Genomic DNA, 17,953 nt, shown 5'->3' with positions numbered 1-17,953 from the left:
CTGACCTCACCCTCCCAAGGGCTCTGGAGTGGTCAGGCCAGCAACCAGTCAGTACAGGATCCTTACCCTTCTTTCTGAGAGCCAGAGCTGCCTGAAGCATGGGACGGTTGATGCTTCTTGCAGACATTGCCTTGCTAAAGATTTGACCGACAGAGAAATTCTTGGGGAGGAGGATTCCAGCGACTTCGAAGTGTTTCTTGTAGCTGTCTTCCATGAGTGGCACCCACTGTGAAGATGAATGGGTGGAGGGCTATCAATGGGTGCCACCTTGGAGATGCTCTGCCACAGCCCATCACATACAAATATGTGCATTCCTTGTGACCATGCAATTCTGCTCTGGGAACATTCCCACTGGGAATGTCAACATATGTTCCCCGAAGACAAGGATTAAAAAATGATCTCAGCTGCACTGGTCCTAAGAATCCCAAACTGGAAACTACCCAAATGTCCATTAACAGCCCAATGGATATAGACCACAGTACATTTGCACACTGTTATTGCAGTGTTACTCCTATCTGCACTTCTACAACAAAATAACAGAAGCTGAGTAGTTCATAAACAACAGAGTTTTATTTCCCACAATTCTGAAGTCGAGAAAATCAAGGTCAAGTTACCAGAAGGTTTGAGGTCAGGCTTGGGTCCAATTCCTGTTTGATAGTGTGCCCTCACTTTCGTCACATGGTGGAAGGGGTTAGCTAGTTCTCTAGGGTCCCTTTTCTAAGGACCAAGACCCCATTCATAAGGCCTCTACCCTTATGACCTAATTACTTCCTGAAATTTCCATGTCCTAAGGTCATAGCAACCTGTGGGTTAGGATTTCACAATTGAATTTGAGAGGGACACAAACATTCAGATAATAGCAAGTCCCCAAATGGAAATGACACAAATTGTTATGGGCTGAATTATGTCCCCTCAAAATTCACACCCCAGGGTATAGCTGTGTTTGGAGACAGGGCCTTCAAAGAGGTAATTCAAGTAAAATGAGGTCATTAGGATGTGTTCTAGTCCATGACTGTTGTCCTCATAAAAAATAGATTAGGACACAGACACACTGCTATAGTTTGAATATAGACAGTGTCTCCCAAAGGTCCATGTATCTCTCAAAGTTCTCCAAGGTTGTGATGGACTCTTTGGGAGCTGGGGTCTAATGGGGGGCCCCAGATCACTAGGAGCATACCCTAGAAGGGAACTGTGGGACCCCAATCTCCCAGCCTCTCCTCTGGTCCCTGGTTCATGAGATTAAAGTGGCTTGCTCCACCATGATGTGCTGCCCTTGCCAAATACCCAAAGCTATGTGGCCATTCATCTGTGTGCTAAATAAGCCTTTCCTCTTTATAAATTAATTGCCTTGGGTGTTTTATTCTAGTAACATGAAGCTGACCAATATATGTGCACAGAGGCAAAACCATGTTGAATACCAGGAGAAGGTGGCCCCTGTGGGTAAAGAAGTTTCAGTAGAAACCAGCCTTGCTGACTGCTTGATCTGGAACTTCCGGCCTCCAGAACTGTGAAATTTTTCTGTTGCTTAAGCCACTCAATCTGTGGTATTTTGTTAAGGCCACTTGCTATGGACTAAAGGTGTCTCTCCAAAAATTCATATGTTGAAGTCCTAGCCCACAGGTGATGTTATTTGGAGGTGTTCCTTTGGGAGGTGACAAGGCTATGGTAGAGTCCCCATGAATGGACATTGTGCATCTACATATATTTTTTTTCCCCCAAGGGAGCTTGTCTATTGTGAGGATATAACAAGAAGGTGGCCAACTGGTCCAGGAAGGGAACCCTTCCTAGACACCAAACTGGCTTTGATCTTGGGTTTTCCAGCCTCCAGAACTGTGAGAAATAAATGCTTGTTGTTTCGGTCACCTAGACTATAAAATACGTGTAACAGCAGCTCAGACTGATGAAGACGTAACAGCAGCAGAACGGATCGCGGTACGTATACATTATCATAGCAGTGTTATTTGTGAAGGTTCCAAACTGAACCCTGTCCAAATACGCATCCACTGCAGAATGGCTACAGAGATTGAGGTTACTCACACAATGGACACCTTGTAGCAGTGACAATGGAAACTCTCTACCTGCATGCAGTAGCATCTGTGAAACTCACACATGCAATGCTGAACAGAAGACGCCAGATGCAGAGGAACTGGCCGGCACTATTCCACTTGTACGAGGCACAAGACAGGCAGGAGTGGTCGATTAGGTTGGAAGGCGGGTGGCAGCTGCTTGTGCAGGGGTAGCATCCAGGGAGGCATAAGTGAGGGTGGGGGCTAACAATGAGCAATGCTTCGTTTCTTGCTCTGGGTGCTGACACATGAATATATTCAGTGTGAAAATTTTGCCCAGCTCCACACTGTGTGCACATTTCTATTCTCATAGTACACATAAATGAAAAGTCAAAAGATCACGTTCGTTCCCAAGATACGAAGTCCCAAGGCAATCACCTGCAACAAACAGGCAGGCTTTTCTTTCTATCATGGTGGGTGGGTTTCAAGGTCTCTGTAAAAATGATGGGTGGCTGTGATTCATAAAAAATTCAAAATAAAACAATTTTTAAATTTGTGGGTTTATAAACAGATTTTCACTATTCCTTCTCTTACAGATGCTAATTGAGTACTTTGTTAAAAGCAGTTGCAGCTGTAGTAACAAGGATAATACTATTTATGGAGAACTGTGCTAAGCAGTCCCACGTTTCACAACAACCCATGAAGTGGGAACATCATCACCCCATTTTACAGATGGTAAAACCTAGACTTCAAGAAATTAAGGAACTTGCTGTGGTCACATGGTCTGTAGTAGAACCTCTGATTTGAATCCTGATCTCTGACTCCAACGTTCACCCGTGGTATAGTTACTAGTGAATAGTTCCAGCAGCCCTGTCCTGAAATAGTTTCTCTGCCCGTAGAGTTCCCAGTTCTTGGAAACGCTCCTCTGGTTGTAGTCTTGGCTAGCTCGCAGAGACCACAAACTAGTCCTAAATGTCACCTGGAATGTCCCCAGGCCTTCTGGTCCTGTTGAGTTACAGGGTACACAAGGCACATGAGTGAAGAAGTCAGGCATGGCCCTGCCCTTGGGGAGGTGAAGGTCAACCAGGAAACTGAAGCAGAGAACCCCGCCATAAGGGATCCTCATGACATCCCCTCACCTGGGAAAACGTGATCTCCCCTCTCAGGAGGTGGGCAGTTGGTCCATTCAGGCCTTCCTTCTGGAAAGCTTCATGCAGAAAGCCTCTGGGAGAATGAGACACAGCAGCGTCACCAATGTGCTGATGACCTCGTTCTGGTAGCACAGCTGGGACACACACCATTTATATTCACAGACAAGCTGCTCTGAGAAAGGCATACTGCCAGGTTCTGGGAGATGCAGACAAGTTCAAATTGAGACCTCTGTCCCCATGCCCATCTTTACATTCGTCACAAAGAACAAATTTTTTCCCCTCTGGTTTTGATTATACACATACAGTTTCCACTTTGTCTTTTTTTTTTTTTTTTTTTGAGACAAGGTCTTGCTATGTGGCCCAGCCAAATGTGGCCTTGAACTCATGATTATCTGCCTCCTCCCAAGTGCTGGGATTACAGGCATGCACCAACACATCTGACTTTCTACTTTATCTTAATCTCTATTTTTTTTTAAGTTTCCTGTGTTAAGAACTGAAATATATCTTCCCCCAAATTCCAGCAGTGACTTTCTAATCCCCAGTACTTCGCAATGTGACTATATTTGGAGACAGTCTTTAAAGAGGTAATGAAGTTAAATGAAGTCATTGAGGTTAGTTCTTTCCCAATATGACTGGTGCCCTTATAAGAAGAGGAAATTTGGTTACACACCTGTACAAAGGGAAGATCATGTGAGGACAGGGAAAAGATGGCCATCCCACAAGCCAAGGAGAAAGGTCTCAGAAGAAACTAACCCTCCTGTCATCTTGACCTCGGACTTGTAACCTCCTGGACTGTTCTCTTACTAAAGCCAACCAGTCTATGTTATTTGTTATAGCAGCCATCATAAAGGAATATACCTTGGCTCTTATCATCTGTAACTGGCAAGCTAGTTGAAATTATTCACCATCCTTTTAAGAGAACAAGTATCTCCAGCCTGGGAGTTTCATTTCTGATAATATCTTTTACCGGACTCACCCTTTAGCAGGTAAAATGATCAACCCTGGGCAAGACATAAAGGCATGCACCTGATATCTGTGGTCTAGTTCAACTTCCCAAGTAGCAGCCTTGGCTCTGCCATCATTTCGCCAGTAGTCTTTTTGAACAGTGTTATTAAGGTGGCATTCCCTACCATCAGATCCTCATGTCTTCAGACCATTCAATCATTTGTGGGAATTTACAGTTGGGGGAACATCACCCCATACTCCAGGTTTGGAACCTTCCCTTCACCCCAAAAAGTTTCTCCATGCCCTTCCACAGTTCCCCCTCCAGTTTTAAGAAGCAATACACAATTAGACTCAACAATCTTTCATTAAGCGCCTGAGGTGTGCAAGACTTGTGGTATAGGCTATGTTGTAAAAGTGGAGAAATGTGATTCTATTCTCAAGAAGCCCACAGGAAACAAGGGGACTGTCATGGAAGCAAGGAATTACAGTGCACTGGAGGAGAGAGATGGAGGAGCCAGGAAAAATTATCTTTTCTGCCTCAAGAATGGGGAGCTGATTAAAGAAGAAGAAACTGGAGAAGGGTGTAAGTGTAGAGGAGGATATCACTGAATCTGTAAAACAGGAGAAGGCAGGGAATTTAAGACAAAAGAAGCAGCAATCTGAGATAACAAGAACATTCTTGGCATCAGGAAACATGAATTCCAAATTTAAAGGATGCTTCATAAAGGCAGTGAGCAGTGACATGGCTATTATAGAAAAACAAAATCGGTGAATCGAGACACAAGATAATTTCCAAGTTCTTTGTAACTCTCACAGCACTGCCTTCATCTTGAAACTTTGGCTCTTTGCACAACTCTGAATTTTTATGGTAGACATTGAAAATTCACAGTGCACAGTAGACTTTCATCATCCACCTTCTGAATGTAATACCTTTGTGGTTGGCTCACAAACCTGATTGGCTAATAAGGTCAAGGCCATGTACTCTGACTTCCTAAGTTCTGCTAGCTTTTCTGTAACCTGTTTTATGGAAATTTGGACCAATCCTAACCATGGCAACAAAAGGAGTGTGTGAGCCCAATATCAAATACACTGGACATGCCCCGTACCTGACTTTGCAGATGCATGGAACTTCGGTAAATAACATATAAAGATAACCTTACACGTTACCTAATTTGACCCTCATAAATGTCTTGGGGACTGTCTTATTTTACAGGCCAGACAACTAAAAGTAGAAAACAATGAGCAAGTTCACCCAGTAGGACATATCAGAGCTGAGCAGTGAACCTGGGTGACTCCAACAACCAGTGCTCTTTTAAGTGCCCCACAGCTAGACACCGTGCTTTGTATACTCACAAATCACATTTGCCTCCACATCAACAAGTCACAGGTGCAAACAGACCTCAAAGCTTACTCTCTTTTCGTGTCTCTTTTTTAATGTCAAAGGTATGCATCAAAAAGAAGTGAAATAACATCTGTTAAAGAGGACTTCTTGGCAATGAATTCAGAATTTCTTCGTCAGCTTATTCCTCCAAAAATGACTGGCATAAGACAAGCATGGCTCAGAGGTGGCTTCCCAGGCTCAAATATAGTTAGGTCTCTGTCAAATCCTAATTACTTGAAGTGTGACTATTCTGACTGTGGACATTGTAGCCAGTTTGTTTTTGTTTCTCAACTATTGATATATTTACTCACCCTGGACAGACCGATATCTTTCCCAGAACAGCAGCCAAAAGAGGTGCAAAGTCATCATGAACCAGAGAAGAAAGAATCTGGATTAGGGGAAGAAAAACTGGTTCCAGAATTGCCTATGGCTAACTACTGAGTGATGTGGAGCAAATTAACCTCTTTGCTAAGCCTCAGCCCCCACATCTGTGAAAGTGAAGATTGCTCTAGATTTTCTTTTGACTTGTCATGCTTGCAGACGCTGGCCTTTTATGATTCGTATAGTACAAAGGTGAAAAAGTCCTGCTGGCCTTGGTATCATAGCAATTCTAGAATCTTTAGATGAGGCAAACTTAGAACACAAACATTTTTCACTCTGCTTTTTCCTCTTGCCAGTAATTTAGAATTTGCTCTTCCTTAGGTCTTGGTCACCATTCTTTATTTTAAAATAAGGGGGTGAATGACATATTGTAAGAACTTTGGTAATAAATATCACAATGTATCCCTAGTACAACAATAATAAAAAAAATTAAAATTTAAAATTTAAACATAAACATGCTTGTAGGAGTAATGTATGTTTATAAATTAAGAAGCTGGAAAATTCAAAAATGTACAAAAAAGAGAAAATCATTCATGATCTTAGCTGGGGTTAATAATGCCAGGAATGTTTTAGTATATTTCTTCCAGACATTTTTTTACCTGCAGCTTTTTCACACAGTTGAAGTCAAATTGTATGAACAGTTTTACAATTGGTGGATTTGGGGCTGGTAGAGTGGCTCAAATGGTAAAAGAACCTGCCTAGCAACTGTGAGGCCCTGAGTTCAAACCCCAGTGCCACCCCCTCCCCACAAAAAAAATTGGTGTATTTGGGTTTGTTTGCTTTTTTGTGTATTATAACAGATTTTTTCTTATGTCAGTGAATTTCATCCCATATACTGCATTTATTTTTAATTTTTTTTTTTTTTTGGTGGGACTTTGAACTTTGGTGGGGTTTGAACTTAGTCAGGGCTTTGTGCTTGCAAAGCAAGTGCTCTACTGCTTGAGCAACACCTCCAGTCCATTTTGTTCTGGTTATTTTGGAGATCGGGTCTCACGCTCTATTTGTTCCGGCTGGCCTCGAATCGCGATCCTCCCTATCTCGGCCTCCCAGGTACATCACATTTTGGGGGCAGACGCTTCCTAGCCTCCCCCCCCCCCAGTGGACTGCGGGCTCTTTCTGTAGTTTGCTGTTAGGCTAAGCACACCTGTTACACCGGCCTTTGGACATAACTTTCTTTTCTTAATCCCTGCGTACATTTTTAAGACCCATTCTAACAGAATTAAGCAGGCAGCAGGTATTTCCTCCGCCTTTTGGAAGCTTTTTTAGAGTCGTTAACAAGGTTTAATTACTTAGCATTTAGGAAGACAATGGATCTACTGGCATCCACTGGTATTTTAGGGCCGGGTAATTATTTTAACCTTTCCGCAGGGTTCGCCCTAGAACAAACCGAAACCAGGGCTGGAAGTGCACAGAGGCAACTCCACCTGCAGGTGTCCGGTCCCCTGCGGCACGGACAGAGAGGGGGCCGCGGCGCGGGTCCCCTTACCTGGGCAGCGCCAGGGCCTCCTCGGTGCGGCTGAGGCTATCGGCGACCGAGGGCAGCGTCAGCACCCCACCAAGGCCAAAGACGGCCACACGCAGCGCCATGGCGGCCTGGGCTGCAGCGTCCCACCGACACACAGAGCGCACGGGCCGGGAAGCTGGAGGGAAGCCAGCAGCCGCCGGGTCCCAGCTGCAGCCGGGCCGTCTCGGCCCCGCTCACACCCAGCCCCTCGGACGCCCCGCCTCCGGCCCCGCCCACACCCAGCCCCTCGGACGCCCCGCCTCCGGCCCCGCCCACACCCAGCCCCTCGGACGCCCCGCCTCCGGCCCCCGCCCACACCCAGCCCTTCGGACGCCCCGCCTCCGGCCCCGCCCACACCCAGCCCCTCGGACGCCCCGCCTCCGGCCCCACCCACACCCAGCCCTTCGGACGCCCCGCCTCCGGCCCCGCCCACACCCTGTTCTAGCCTCCTGTCGCTTCCTATGGGAGGATTACAAAAGGAGCTGGGTGGGGACTCCTGGGTCCTCGTCTGGTGCTCCGTTGAGGTGCCACTCCCAGGGGCTGCAGTTCTTCCAGCTCTTTTCACTACTTTCCTGAGCTTGGCCCAGGACCTAGAATCTCGCCTCTGAGTGGATCGCATGTCATAACCTCAAGTGAAAGTTCAAAGCCATGCCGCCCTGATCCCTTCTTAAACGAAAACTTTCAAAACTTTCGTCACTTTTGAGCGGGCCTAGAAAGAGGAAGGCCTGAGATGGGGGACCGGGAGGGGCACGAGACAGAGAGATTGGGGAGAGAGAGAGAGAAAGAGAGAGAGAGAGAGAGAACACAAACACACATACACACACACATACACACACACACACAAGTTCAAACGTTTTTCATTCAGTACTTGGATCCTGGTTGGTTTATCCAGTAAATGCACGGCCTTGCTATGTATTTACAAACCCCTCTCTACCCTGACAGTTCTTCTGGGCAAGCTCTTCTCTTACAAGACTAAATGTGTTTCTAGAATTAAACATAGTGCTCCAGTCATGGTGTGCCAACCAAAATACTTACATCTCTTAAGGCTTACATGAAATACATTCTGCCTATTTCTCCTTTGCACATTCTACTTGAAAGAATGTTGTCTAAAAATGGGCAAAGTGAATTTTTGGTCACACTATTTCCACACTATTGGCCCATTTATTTCTCTGTAAGCACTACACCTTCATTAGGCAGAGAGACCTTGAGCCCTGCTTGAGTACGCTTGTTGCAGTCCTCTGCCTTGTAATGCAGCTCTGTGAATTAAAAACATGTCTTTGACCTGGTGTTCACACTTGCTAAGAGGAAGACTCAGGACACTGAGAAAGGATGCTTTACTGAAATCAGGAGTTCTACATTCTTTGGATCTAGTAATCACCAATCAGACCAAGAAAAGAGGTGGGTTTACCCTGGATTGGTTTGTCCCTCATGAAACATGCAGATGGTTCCTTCTGTTTCCTATCCTCTAGGATCCTGCCTGGACTGCTGGTGTCTTCTGAGATTCACACCTAGAAGCAGGATGTGGTCAAATGTCAAATGTTGTAACAAGATCTGCAACTTGGACACTGCAGACACTCCCTGCTTGGGAGCACTTCCAGTGGAGTTTTGGAGGCAGAAGCCTGATTAATCTGAGTTTGAAGACTGAAAGAGAGGTAAAGAATGGAATACAGTAAGGTAGGTTCTCAAGACTTTAGTAGTCTCAAAGGTAAAATTAACTATTAAAAAAAAAAGGAAAGCAAATTGCAACGTAATTTATGTAAGATGCAACCTCTTAAATTTAAATTTCTAACTTACATCTTCCTTTGGGCTCCAGATTTATCATAACTAAAGCAGAACCCTTGCTCCGTCCCTACCTTCAACACCTGCTCTTCCGGGATGTTGTGAGTCCGGTAAGTATCCCTTAAAGGCCATGTGTTAAAGCCTTGGTCCCCAGCCCATGGTGCTATTGGGAGATTGTGGAACCTGTAAGAGATGGAGCCTAGTGGGAGGTCTTCTATTTGTTGGGGGTGTGCCCTTGAAGGGGATGTTGAATCCCCCACACACTTCTTCCTCTTCCTTCCTCTTGCATCCTGGCCAGGAGGTGAATGGTTTTGCTAAATGCCCTTTTGTCTTGCATAGCCAATAGGGCCAATCAGTCAAACTGTGAGTCAAGATAAACCTTTTCTCTTTATAAGCTGATTGCCTTAGGTGTTTATTACACTAATAGAAAGGCAACACGGAGTGTGGCCGCTCACACACACACCCCTTGACTCAGTTGGCGCACAAATAACTTCCTGAGCCTTAGCTCCTCACCAAGCCATTTGTTCTTGAACTCAGCTCCAGAGTGGTCAGCTGGAAGGTTCAGCTTAGAGATGAGTTTTTCATTCCTTTCAAAGATTTTTAATCCTTTCCTTCTCTTTCTGTTTGAAATACCTGCAGTGATTTCTGTTTGTAAAAGTAGCCTATGGACTGGACTTCATAAATCCTCCTTTGAGAAGAAAAACAGGAAGTTTAGAAATATGAAACTCTCCTTTTGAGTGGAAATCATCTTTGGTTAGGAGGAAGTTGCTGTGTTGTCACACAGGCCTTTTCTTTATTCCAGAGCAGTTAACTAATAAACAGCGTGGCTCTGGAATATATTATAATACCTGTGAGTTGCAGAACTGGATTGCTTAGGCAGAGATTAAAGGCCTTGATGGCATTGTACCGTGCTCTGCTCTTCTCATGGGTCACATATCCCGGCCCCATGTTTTCTGCTACCCAAGGTACAGAGAAATAAAGAGTTTACTGGGCTGGGGGGCTGGGAGTCTGGGGGCATGGCTAAAGTGATAGAGTGTCTGCCTATCAGGTGTGAAACCCTGAGTTCAAACCCCAATACTGCCAAAAAAAGATCTCACTAGGCTGGAGTCTGGAACTAGATAGCTTTTATAATATGTAAATCCCAACTTCCCAGGTCTACTAATTGTAGTATTTATTTATGAACATGTTTAGGTGAGCATCAAATCATAAAACCTGGCTAATATAGTGAAAATTCATAAATGACACCTGGTGTCAAACACTTAACTTGTGACAAATTTAGAGTGAGCTCATTAGGTTTTGTCTTGGTTTTTGTACCACCCTTAACTCCTGCTAGGCCTCAGTTTCCTGACCCAACTTTAAAAACTCCATTTTACTCTTATGGGTGGCAAGAGGACTTTACACTGCTGCTTCTCCCTTCTGCAGGCATTTGAACCAAGCTCAAATTAAAGTTCCCCTCAGGGTTTGCTAAGCTCACATTTCACCTGATGCTTTGTTGTTGTTGTTGTTTCTTTTTTTTTTTTCAATGTGCTAGGTGAATTTCTTTAATTCATTCAACAAATATGTATAAAACTCCTACTATGTGCCAGACACTTCTCTAGGCACTTGGGGTAGGTTAAAAATGACAGACAAAAATGAGGAGCATTAAGGAGCTTTTGTTTCAGTCGTATGATGAATTCCCATGTGGCTAGTTGCTTCTGAGACAGTGAGTGCACTGAGACTGTGAATATCTGTGGCACCAACTTGTCATTTCTCTTATTAGTCATTGTTTTTTTAGCTACCCAACATCTGCAGGCTCTTCCTCCATAAAGAAAATTCCACCCCATGTGGACATGTGTCATTCAGGGATACTTTCAAACAGCTTCTCTCTGTTTTGATAGTTCTCACATTTTGAGTTCAACTTTCTCATGGTAGAAGCCACAAACACCACATTTCCAAAGCTCCTCTAATGCTGGTCAAGTGACAGGGCACGAGGATGAGCAACCCGTGCAAACACCTGTGCCAGCTAGAATTTTATCCCAGTGATGGCAGCAGCAGCATCTAGTTTCTCAAGGGAGACTGAGATGGAGCTTCTCTAGTCTAGTCCTGAGTGGACTCCATGTCCATAGGGTGACCCAGTGGTGATTTTGCTTAAATTATACCATGTGTGATCTGCAGTCATCATGTTGGTCTTAGATGCAAAGTTTCCAAGCCATTTCCAGCTTGCCTTGAATCTAAGGAGAAGGCCTGTGATCTCGGCTCCCCAAGTCAGATGCACTAGGCCAGACTTCACATGGCAGCTGGTAGGCCAATCAGGGACCCGGGGAGAAGGATCTCAAATGCCAGCTTCTGGGGTTGCAACACTGGCAGGATGGTACAGGCTCCATGGCTGTCAGCATCCAACCACAGCATCCTCAATGGGTCTGGTCTTGTGTTAGGATTTCGGCTGTGGCTGTGGCTCCTGTTTGTTTCCAAGCTTGGCTCTCCAAACTCCCAAAAGCCATGGCAAGATTCTATCATCAGCTTGAGTAGACACTTCTCATTCCTCACCAGTTTCCTAAGCTGTTCTGTAGTGCCTTCTGGAACCTTTTGGAACTCACCCTGACTTCTGGAACCTTTTGGAACTCACCCTGACTTCTGGAACCTTTTGGAACTCACCATGCCTCCTGGAACTTAGGGTTTACCATTAGTAAAATTCACCATGCCCTCAACCTCTTTTGTCTTCCCTTCTCATTGTAGATGACATCTGACTCTTCTCTGAGGAATGGTTGCCACCACAGTTCTCTCAAATTTCTGCTGTTTTCTTCCATCTTTCTCTGTATCACTGGGCAGGGAGCAATCAGATGACCTCTTAATGCTCATCCATGCTCCCAGCTCCCGTGACATTAACATCACGACATCAGACTGTACCTCTCCTGCTATTCTTTTCTAATGTGGCCTTTCTCCTAATCACCCAGAAGCCTATATAAGTTCCTTTCTCTCCTCAAGTCCCCAGGAGTCTCCCCCTACCCTTATTCTCAGCCAGTGTCTTTGCTTACTATTTCTTGGAGAAAATTGAAGCAATCAGGACACTTCCACAGCTTCATCAATCCACTTACTTGCACCTGTCCCTATTTCCTTGTCACCTTTCCTCCTGCCAAAATGACTAGCTTCTACCGAGATATTAGATTTGTTACTCTTCAAGGCATCAGGACAATCTCAGTACACCCAACTGTCAAGTCATCATTACCTCCCTATCTATTTACAAACCAACAGTCTGCTAAGTGGGGGCTGCAACCCCCACCCCCATGCCTATGCCAGAAATTGCAATAAACCCTGCTCCCACCTTCCCACAATGACCCCGTGATGCTCTCAACTGAGAATGTTTAGCATCGCGCCCAGTTTAAGGAGAAATGCTTCAAGAAATATACTGATGGCACATTCAGATAAAAGACAACAAAATGACAACTGCCCAAATGGCTGAAGTCCAGGCTCAAATTTGCATCCTGTGATTATTGCATTAGTTTAATTCCCATATGTTACTAGGAAGAAATGAGACTCAAAGAATGGGACAGATTCCCATGATGAATGCCATGGAGCCTCCCTTGTCAGTGAAAGATGTTTCTCTTTTTCTGTCTGATGAGTTACTCTTGCCTTACCTGAAAATCCTGCAACAACCTTGCCTGAAGGATAGGCCATGACCAGATAAGCCTAGCGTCTTTGCACCCCTCCCTACCACCTCTCCCTCTCTGAACCAAGTCAGTTCCCCATATGCTCCAGCATGGGGGTTACAAGGGAACACAAAACACAGCCACATTTGCAAGATTCTAACCATCTCTGTTCGGTCTGGTAAGCGTGTATTCTTGAGTTACCAGACTAAGAACAGAAAGTTGATGTAGGGTTTGGCTGACTGGTGGGCATGTGTTTCCCTAAAGATTTGGAGTTCATCTGTAAGTTTGAACAACTGTATGTGATAGTAAACATTTGCTGAATTGGCAGTCCATGCAAAATGAACATGTGATACCAGAAAGTAGTACTACATAATGAAGACTTGAGCAAGGGGGTTGGGAGGGATTTTTATTGTGTATGACCTACTTGCCTTCCTCCTAATATGAAAGAACTCATGAGACACTTCCTATCCCAAGACCTTGAGATGTGCATTGGTGCAGGGGGACCATCATCTTGATTGTAGGGTGTACGAGAAGTGGTTTGGGCCGTGGGTGCCAAGATTTGAGTTAAGGAAATGCTATTAAAGTGTCTCTCGAAGTCCCCAGCCTGTGGTGCTTGGGAGGTGGTAGAACCTTTAGGGGGTAGGTCATAGTGGAAGGAAGCTAGGTCATTGGAAGTGTGTCATTGAGGGGACATTGGGATCCTGGTCCCTTTCTGTCTCCCTCTCTGTCTCCCAGCTACCATGAGGTGAGCAGTTTGCTGTGATGTGCTCCTGCCATGATGTTTGGCTTCACCACAGGTCCAAAAGCACCAGAGACAACTGACCGTGGAAAGTATAAGCCAAAAAAACCCATTCTTCCTTATAAGCTGCTTATCACAGGTCTTTTGTCTTACAGTGACAGAAAGCTGACCAGTACAGTAAACTTCTTGGTGTGTGTCACATTATTGTCATCAGTCCACCGAAGCTTGAAGAGCCAGGAGAAAAATGCTGCAGTTTGCCCTCCCTCACAAAGCAGTAAATAAAATCACTGCCATGCCTCTGGAGGAACCACAAGGATTGGGACCACCATCAAAAAAACTGGAATGCAGATGTGTGGTACCGAACTTTACCTAAGGCAGGCGGGTCATTGTCAACTAAGTGACTCCAATTACAGGATGCTGTTCCTGATATGGCCTTACTGCTGCTTCTGCCCAGTGTCCATCTTCTCAGCATCAGTGACAATCCTGAGCCCAGGGCCTCCAATTATTTAACCACTGCAAGTTGGTCACATCAGCCCTTTTGATTGCATTAACCCCTTCCATGATGGAGCGGGTGTAACCTGCTCTTCTAGAATAGAAGAGGACAAATCAGGAGGGAAGTTAAAAATACCAACGCTAACTAATGATCTATGTCTACCACGAGGACTGGACCTGCCCCTAGCTTCTTCCTTACTTTGTCTACTTTCTTTCCACCCCATTACTTTGATTAAAACAAATTCTAGGATAAGCTTTAGAATGAGTACATGTGGTTTGTTTGTTTTTTTCCTCAAAGTGTGATTATGGAAGTTTGAGACTACATTCATGTTAGGAGCCAAAGCATGAGATTTTGGGGGCTTCCCAACGTTTATACTCCTTTCAAATATTTTGGGAAGGCCCCTGCCTTGAAGATGACAAAGCCCAACTTCCTCACAGAAGCTTCCAAGGCCCAGATTCCCAGATCCTCAGTCTTCCTTGCATCTTGATCATGAGTGCATGGCTAACGGAATGTGTCTGCCCTGACCTTTCTGTGGGAGTCAGTGACATGAAGAATCAGGAATAGAGGAGAATTAATTGTGGCAGCAGTGACAGCAGTGCCATTGATGCTGCAAGATTTTACGTCTAGCTCTGTAGCATCAGGACCCACCATGCTGGCCACTGGGCTGAGCTGGGATGAGGAGGGGCTAGGCATCCTTTGTTCCTCACTGTTCTCCAAGCAGGTCCTCCAGCTTTCTAAGTGCTGCTGTGAGCTCCCCATAGCCCTTCATCAAAATCATTTTCTGCTTTACTTAAACGATAGGCCTTTACTGCTTGCAACCAAGAATCCTGATTGATACAGCCTGTGGGACTCTTTCTTCTCTACTCTCCCTCCCTCCCCCTCTCTCTCCCTCCCTCCCTTCCTCACTCCTCCTCCTCCTTCCATCTTCCAGTCTCCAGATGAAGACCACAAGCATCCAACTTCATTTTCTCTTAGGTAAATATGACAGTGGTAACATTTGTTGATCATGGATAGTGGGATATGAGTGTTTTGATTTTTTGTATGTTGTGTCTTTTAATTGTCTCAAAGCTAGTATTAACAATCACACGTACACATGTAAATGTAAACTGTGTATGCACTTCTGTGCGTATAGGAATGACACATACACACTTCACAGTGTTTAAATTAACTCATTTGCTCCGCATAACAAACTTACAAACTAGGCACCATTATTACTGGCCTCCTCTTACCTATGAAGAGAGCTGGCTTTAGATACCTGTCTAAGATCGCACAGCTGTCAAGGAGTAGAGTCAGAAATCAAATCTTGGCAGTACACGTCCAGGGCCTTTGCTTTTTTTTTTTTTTTTAATTATATTTTGGAAGAAATATGGCATGTTTTACTGCAGCTTAGCTCAAGCCAATGTTTGACAACTTGTAACAACAGAAGTCCAGAATTCTCAAATAAAATTGCATGAAAATATACTTGTGATTTCTTTGTACAATGGGTGAGAAAACTCTACAGTCTAGAAGAATAGAGACAAAGAATGTGGACTGAGGAGAAGCATATGTGGGCAGATAGTATTTTTTGTTTATGTTTTTGAGACAGGGTCTCACTATGTAGCTCAGGTTGGCCTTGAACTTTCAGACCTCCTGCCTCAGCCTCCACACTGCTGGGATTACAGGTGTGTACCACCACGACCAACTTGCAAATAACATTTTAAATAACAGTCTATGAATGTGTACGTTTTATTTATCAAACCTTAGCATTAGGCACCTTAAGGACAAAAATCAGACTTTTGTATTGTTTGAGACAAATTTCAGTAAGTTGAATTTAGAACTGACTATTTTTTTATAGTTCTTAGGGATACTAACTAGGTTCAAGAGTTATCAACAGCCAGAAATGTCAGTGCTACATCCGATCCATGAGACTTGCAAGCAGAATATAAAAAGGACAAATAATCTTTGATGTCCACTCCTCCAAGGTCACCATGAAAACTCAAGCAATTACTTAGCAAGTATTTCAGTATTTGAACTAAATGACTTGAGACCTTCCTAGCAGAAAAAAAGAGATAAAAGCAAAGGGGAGGACATTGAAACAAATAAGATACAAAAACTTTGGAAATGAAGCCTTCATGGTTTAAATGAAATTAAATGGAGTCTTTTGATCCTGCTTGGTGTTCATCTGACATACTTTAAGGAGTCTTTTAAAACTAATTTTAAAAATCCCAGTGAATAGGGGAAGAAACTCTGCCCAAATCTTTTAGATACTCATCTTCGTACAAGAAAGCTTTCTTTGGTAGAAAGTGTATGTGTGGACGTACGTGAACACTCTATGTGTGATCCAGATCGTGCTGTGCTATGTACAGGTCCTTACAATCCTTCCTGAAGGTTAAAATGGTTCATTAGAATGCAAACTGAGTTATCCTCTGCAAGTTGGCACTTGCTGGGCTTCTGTCATCATGGATAAGTGGCATATTTCCTTGCAGCTTAGCTCAAGCCAGTGTTTGCCAACTAGTAACAACAGAAGTCCAGCGGTAGGGGGTAGAATGCAGGAAGAGCAGTGTCCCAGCTTCTCAGTTGGAGACTCTGACATGAGTGAAGTTACTATCTGCTGAATGAATGTCGCTCAAAAGCAGTCTTGGCTTTTTCTTTCAAATTCTGCATTTCTGTCTTCCTTCCATTCTTTTGGAGCACGGTGAGCCTCCATGAGGTTCTGCCAGCCTAGAAATGACACCCACCATGACAGTTTCCACAGTGTGCATAGGGAGCTGGTGCTCTTCTGACTTCTAAAACATTTTTCCTCCCTAGGATCATGAAGAGTGGAATGCGAGTTACCATTTTCATCAGTATTTGGGTACCCGATTTCCGTAATGAATAACATTTTGGAAGGCTGGAGGGGATCTTGTTTTGGAAAAGTGAGATGAGTCTTTAGAATACCACTGAAGTGTATCTGCAGGACCAAGAAGGACTTCCCAATTTAGAGATCATTGTCATCCATTAAACCTACTGAACTGGATCCACTGGATTTTTGCTGAGTTCTGTTAGTGGCTTGTGCTCCATCAGTCTTCCCACCAAAGACCTTGGGCTGGCACCAGGCTTCTGAAGAGATGGGTGTGCTGAGGAGCCACCCTGTGACTGGAGCCAAAGCCTAGGGGGGCCAGGCTGGGGTGGCAGGAGCAGGGTTTTGCTGCTGGTGTGGTTTGCTGGTTTGGCTCTTTGGGTCTTAGTTTTTAACAAAGTCAGGGAGCTGAGATAGCAAGTAGCTTGATGGGGAGGCAGAGCTCAGAATTTTTGGGATGGGAAGTAAGCTTGTTTAGGGGTTGAGGGGAGGGAACAGCAGGGAGGGGGAGGTGAAAATTTGAGAATGCTTAGAGGCATTTCATAGATGAGGATGCTGTCAAGGTCATGGGCTCCAAGGTTCAGGGTCCCTGATGTGACACCAGAAAAAGAGACAAGAGGACAGTGGGTGGATCTGGAGTATTACAACATCATGTCTCTAGAAAATAGGAAATAAGGTCACCTACAAGGAGCTGAGGAGGGGACTGGCCAGCAACTAAATCGGACAGCAGCCTGAATGATGTGTTATCCCCAGGTAGCTAGTTGGAGGTACAGGGGGTCCTAGAGTAGAGAAGGGAAGGAGTGAGCTGTAGGCTGGATGGCCAATGGCTATGTCCTCACTTCCATTTTGCTAAAAACTACACTGCACTACAACAAACAAACCCGAGACCCAGGAGGGCATCACTTGAAGCGAGCTCAATGGAGCAGCACAGGGTCCTTCAGAGCAGGGAGCGAGGTGTCATAGGAACTGGACAGAGGGCAGATGAAGCTGTATCTGTCCCTGCCGGACACAGACTGAATAGTCGTAGAGGCTCCTCCTCCTTCTCCCCTCCAGTGTGTGTGTGTGTGTGTGTGTGTGTGTGTGTGTGAGAGAGAGAGAGAGAGAGAGAGAGAGAGAGAGAGAGAGAGAGA

General features: G+C 44.8%; 1 protein-coding gene and 1 long non-coding RNA gene across 2 annotated transcripts in view; one reads left to right on the top strand and one right to left on the bottom strand.

Annotated features, from left to right (window-relative positions):
* The window catches only part of Ephx2 (epoxide hydrolase 2), a 33,582-nt gene extending 26,039 nt beyond the window's left edge, over positions 1-7,543 (bottom strand). Inside the window, exons 1-3 of the mRNA XM_074055213.1 lie at positions 7,351-7,543; positions 3,146-3,230; positions 67-226 (exon numbers count right to left, since the gene is read on the bottom strand). Of these exons, the coding sequence (XP_073911314.1) occupies positions 67-226; positions 3,146-3,230; positions 7,351-7,451 (346 nt within the window). The 5' untranslated portion in view covers positions 7,452-7,543. The remainder of the gene's footprint in view (positions 1-66; positions 227-3,145; positions 3,231-7,350) is intronic.
* A 165-nt stretch (positions 7,544-7,708) lies between these two features.
* LOC141416933 (uncharacterized) lies at positions 7,709-14,945 on the top strand. Its single transcript, XR_012441571.1, has 3 exons — positions 7,709-9,042; positions 9,182-9,257; positions 13,668-14,945. It is a non-coding gene; the product is annotated as an uncharacterized lncRNA (long non-coding RNA).
* Positions 14,946-17,953: the final 3,008 nt, after the last annotated feature.

The sequence above is a fragment of the Castor canadensis genome, chromosome 14 (genome assembly GCF_047511655.1).
Source record: "Castor canadensis chromosome 14, mCasCan1.hap1v2, whole genome shotgun sequence".
Taxonomy (NCBI): Eukaryota; Metazoa; Chordata; class Mammalia; order Rodentia; family Castoridae; genus Castor; species Castor canadensis.
Note: the sequence above shows the minus strand (reverse complement) of the source record. Positions and strands in the feature narration are given on the sequence as shown.